At 47.7% G+C, this 5,265-nt stretch overlaps 1 protein-coding gene across 1 annotated transcript in view; it reads right to left on the reverse strand.

Annotated features, from left to right (window-relative positions):
- LOC121274079 overlaps nucleotides 1–4,450 on the reverse strand; it is a 14,815-nt gene extending 10,365 nt beyond the window's left edge. The window contains exons 1-2 of the mRNA XM_041181223.1: nucleotides 4,207–4,450; nucleotides 202–567 (exon numbers count right to left, since the gene is read on the reverse strand). Of these exons, the coding sequence (XP_041037157.1) occupies nucleotides 202–567; nucleotides 4,207–4,450 (610 nt within the window). The remainder of the gene's footprint in view (nucleotides 1–201; nucleotides 568–4,206) is intronic.
- Nucleotides 4,451–5,265: the final 815 nt, after the last annotated feature.

The following is a 5,265-nucleotide window of genomic DNA, read 5'->3' on the forward strand; positions in this document are numbered from 1 at the left end:
TCAATATATTTAATCATTGATATTAAAGTGAGTATTAGAGGTTGCTTTAGGACTGAACTGGAAGCTATCACCATGTTATTGAGAATCAGACAGCGTGTTATAATAAGCTGTGTTTTGTGTTAATATGTAAACGTCACAGGTTGTGTTATTTCCCATTGAGTGTTGAATGTGAATTGTTGATAATTATAACACAGCACTTACCAGAAACGTGAAGCTGGGTTACAGGATAGTAGCTGTAACTATTACTGCTGTCAAATTCTATTCTGAAATAATAAGGTCCTGCATCTTCCCGTCTGATGTTGTTTATAATCAGGGAACAGTCGCCATCTTTCAGGTCTCCAGACAGCCGGGTCCGATTGTGGAACCGTGGTAACTCGTGACTGTGATCCTTGGAGTGAAAGGCAATAGACGATGTTCCTCGTTCCTCATTATTAAACCAGACTCCACCTCGTGGTTGGTTTTCCAGACACGATGGATAACTGTAATGACATGGAATCTGTACACACGAGCCTTCCTGCGCTGTCACCTCTCGTGGAGTGTCACCTTTCCACTCTTGTGACTGTCCAACTGGGGAGAGAAATCTCAATATTTAACTCTGGATGGTTTGTGGAATCACTAGACTCAAAATTTACATATGAGGCTGAATTGGGGGGATGGTCAATACTGAGGAGAATGGCATCAAATTATTTTGGCAGGAAGAATAGAAAAACAGAATATTCTTTAAATGGAGAGAGGCTGCAGAATGCAGTACAGAGGGATCTGGGTGTCCTTGTACATGAATCACAGAAAGTCAGCATTCAGGAACACCACAGAATGAGGAAGGCAAGTGGAATGTTGGCCTTTATTGCAAAGGGATGGAGTATAAAAGGAGGGAAGTCTTGCAACAGCTGCACAGGGTGTTAGTGAGATTGTAACAGGATCATTGTGTACAGGCAGTTCAGAGAAGCTTCACTGGGCTGATTCCTGGGATTAAAGGGTTTGTCCTGTGAGGAAATGTTGAGCAGGTTGGGCCTGTATCCATTGGAGTTTAGAAGAATGAGGGGTGACCTTATTGAAACATATCCGATTCCGAGGGGGCTTGACAGGGTGGATGCTGGGAGGATGTTTCCCCCTCGTGGGGGAATCTAGAACCAGGGAGCACAGTTTGGGAATGAGGGCTCTCCCATTTAAGACTGAGATGAGGAGGAATTTCCTCTCTCAGAGGGGGGCTACCCTGTGGAATTCTCTTCCCCAGAGAGCAGTGGAGGCTGGGCCATTGAATAGACTCAAGGCTGAGTGAGGCAGGGTTTTTGATCGACAAGGGAGTCAAGGGTTTGGGGGACAGGCAGGAAAATGGAGTTAAGGCCACAACCAGATCAGCGAGAGCAGGCTCGAGGGGCCGAATGGCCTGCTCCTGTTCCTATTTCTTATGTTCCTACATTCTTACCTCCTTATGTGGTTGTGTTATGAAGAATTTTAAAAGAGTGATAAAAAGGATAGCGAGAGAGAAAGAGAGAGAGGGAGAGAGAGAGTGAGAGAGAGAGAGTGAGATAGAGAGATTGAGATAGAGGGAGAGGTTTAGGGAGTTAATTCCAGAGCTCGGGGCCCCAGGCAGCTGAAGGCACGGCCACCAATAGTGGAGCGATGGGAATCGGGGGAAGCTCAAGAGGCCGGAATTGGAGGAGTGCAGAGATCTCTGAGGGTTGTAGGGGCTGGAGGAGGTTATAGAGATAGGGAGGGTTTTGATGGGTTGGAGGAGGTTACAGAGATAGGGAGAGTTGTAGGGGTTGGAGGAGGTTATAGAGATAGGGAGGGTTGTAGGGGTTGGAGGAGGTTATAGAGATAGGGAGGGTTGTAGGGGTTGGAGGAGGTTATAGAGATAGGGAGGGTTGTAGGGTTGGAGGAGGGTATAAAGATAGGGAGGGTTGTAGGGGTTGGAGGAGGTTATAGAGATAGGGAGGCTTGTAGGGCCTGGAGGAGGTGATAGACATAGGGAGGGTTGTAGGGGTTGGAGGAGGTTATAGAGTTAGGGAGGGTTGTAGGGTTGGAGGAGGTTATAAAGATAGGGAGGGTTGTAGGGGTTGGAGGAGGTTATAGAGATAGGGAGGCTTGTAGGGCGTGGAGGAGGTGATAGACATAGGGAGGGTTGTAGGGGTTGGAGGAGGTTATAGAGTTAGGGAGGGGTGTAGGGGTTGGAGGAGGTTATAGAGAATGGGAGGGTTGTAGGGGCTGGAGGAGGTGATAGAGATAGGGAGGGTTGTAGGGGTTGGAGGAGGTTATAGAGTTAGGGAGAGGTGTAGGGGTTGGAGGAGGTTATAGAGAATGGGAGGGTTGTAGGGGCTGGAGGAGGTTATAGAGTTAGGGAGGGGTGTAGGGGTTGGAGGAGGTTATAGAGTTAGGGAGGCGTGTAGGGGTTGGAGGAGGTTATAGAGATAGGGAGGGTTGTAGGGGCTGGAGGAGGTTATAGAGTTAGGGAGGGGTGTAGGGGTTGGAGGAGGTTATGGAGATAGGGAGGGTGCGGGGACTGGAGGAGGATGCAGGGGCAGAGAGGGTTCCAGGGGCAGGGGGAGTTTACAGGAATGGGGAGATATGTACGGGCTGGACGGTTTGCATAGGTAGGGAGGGTTGATGAGGCTGGTGGAGGTTTCAGAGGTAGGGAAGTTTGTAGGGACTGGAGGAGTTTATTGAGATGGGGGAGTTTTTGGGGCATGAGGAGGTTACACAGATAGGGAATTTTCTAGGGGCTGGAGGAGGTTACAGAGATAAGGAGGATTGTGGAGGGATGGAGGAGGTTACAGAGATAGGGAGGGGAATTGAGTCTGGAGGAGATTGCAGAGATAGGGAGGGTTGTAGGGACTGGAGGAGGCTCATGAGATAGGGAGGGTTGTAGGGACTGGAGGAGGCTCCTGAGATAAGGAGGGTTGTAGGGACTGCAGGAGGCTCCTGAGATAGGGAGGGATGCCGTGGATGAAGGAAGAGGTGAAGTTAACTGAAATGGGGAGGAAGAATATTCAAAAATTGTGACATTGAGACTTTGCTTGACCAGGAGCCAGTTTCGGTCATCGAGCAGAGCGGGTGATAAGGGAATGGGACTTGGTGTGAGTAAGGACCTGGTCAGCAGTTTTGGATGGCCTCAAGTTTATGGAGTGTAGAGCGTGTGTTGGAACAGTCGAGTCTGGAGGTAATGAAGGCTTGGATGAGGGTTTCAGCAGCAGATGAGCTGAGACAGGGAGAAGTCGTGCGATGTTACGGAGGTGGAAATAGACGGTGTTAGTGAGGGCGCAGATATGAGGCCAGAAGCTCATCTCAGGATCAAATGGGACAACAAAGCTGTGAACAGATTGGCTTCAATCTCAGAGAGCTGCCAGGGAGAGGAATGGAGTTGGTAGCGAGGGAACAGAGTTTGGTGCAGGGAATGAAGACAATGGCTTCATTCTTTCCAATATTTAATTGGAGGGAATTTCTGCCCATCCAGTACTGGATGTCGGATAAGCAGCCTGATAATTTAGCAGCTGTGGAGGAGTCGAGAGAGGTGGTGGTGAGGTAGAGCTGGGGATCCTCAGTGGACAGGTGAAAACTAACACTGTTCAGATGATGCTGCAAAGCCATTGCAAGTGATTCTCTGGCTACGATGAGATGGATAAGAATGGAGCCAGGGGAGAGCAGTCCCACCCAGCTGGACGACAGTGGAGAGGTGTTGGAGGAGGATGGTGTGGTCGAGCGTGTCAAAGGCTGCAGACAGATCGAGAAGGACGGGGAGGGAAAGTTTACCTTTGTCACAGTCACACAGGATGCCATTTGTGACCTTGATAAGAGCTGTTTCAGCACAGTGGCTGGGGTGGGAACCTGATTGGAGGGATTCAAACATGGAGTTCTGGGAAAGATGGGAACGGATTCGGGAGATGGAAACACGTTCAAGGACTTTGGAGGGGAAAGAAAGGCTGGAGATGGGACAGGGGTTTACACGGACAGTGTGAGGGGTGGAAGGTGTAGTGGGGAGGAGACACTTCACTCAGGGAGGAGGTGTCATCACCCCTCAGCTCTGTTTACGTTACAGCTATGATGTCGATTCAATCACACACAATAAGCTCATGGATCTGGGAGCAGAAATAGACAAATCATTAAAAATAGCTGGTTAACACGGCCAAAAAACAAGCAAATCAAACACTATTATTTCCCATTGAGTGTTGGATGTGAATTGTTGAGTAATTATAACACAGCACTTACCAGAAACGTGAAGCTGCGTTTCAGGATAGTAGCTGTAACTATTCCTGCTGTCAAATTCTATTTTGAAAAAATAATATCCTGCATCTTCCCGTCTGATGTTGTTTATAATCAGGGAACAGTCGCCATCTTTCAGGTCTCCTGACAGCCGGGTCCGATGGTGGAACCGCGGTAACTCGTGACTGTGATCCTTGGAGTGAAAGGCTATGGTTCTTCTTGACCATGTATTCCATGTGTACCATTTCATATACCAGATGCCGACACGTGCCCTCCCTACTAAATGTGCTGGATAACTGTAATTACATGGAATCTGTACACACGAACCTTCCTGCGCTGTCACCTCTCGTGGAGTGTCACCTTTCCACTCTTGTGACAGTCCAACTGGGGAGAGAAATATCAATATTTAACTTTGGATGTTTTGTTGATTCACTAGACTCGATATCCACCCACTGCATCACTGGGGCACAGTGGCTGCAGTGCGGACCATCTACAGGACGCACAATGATCTCCCCTAGGTTTCACAATGGATGGAAGAGAATCCTGGACACAGGAGTTGACAAGGTCATTCTGCACTGGTTCATGTTCCTCTGGACCATGTTTGTGCACAAACCTGCTATCCAACAGAACTGAAGTTGAGGAAATTCCATTTGGAATTCCACTGTCCAGGGCATTGGGTTAACTTGCTGAGTTTGTTCTAAATCTAACATCTATTTTTGGTCTGTTGCCTTAAAGGGAGTGTAACTGGGACTCAGGTTAATTAGGAATTTTAGGAGTGATTATAACAGTCATTGTAGTATTATGTATGTGCTTGAAATCTTTTATTTTGATGGCAAATATTTTAATTTATTTTTTTAAATCTCTAAAGGTGTTGGTGGACTTGTGGCTTCTGAATTCAGTGCACACATCTCATAATAAATAAAAAAATCAAAAATCATTATGATCGTGTGACCAAGTTTCTCTTGTGGACTTGGTCTGCCTGGCACACATCACCTGCCCAGTGATAACACTGTTATAATTTGCCTTTCAGGGATAGCAGCATGACATCACTCGAGGGGAAGTGTG

The sequence above is a fragment of the Carcharodon carcharias genome, assembly GCF_017639515.1.
Source record: "Carcharodon carcharias isolate sCarCar2 chromosome 29 unlocalized genomic scaffold, sCarCar2.pri SUPER_29_unloc_27, whole genome shotgun sequence".
Taxonomy (NCBI): Eukaryota; Metazoa; Chordata; class Chondrichthyes; order Lamniformes; family Lamnidae; genus Carcharodon; species Carcharodon carcharias.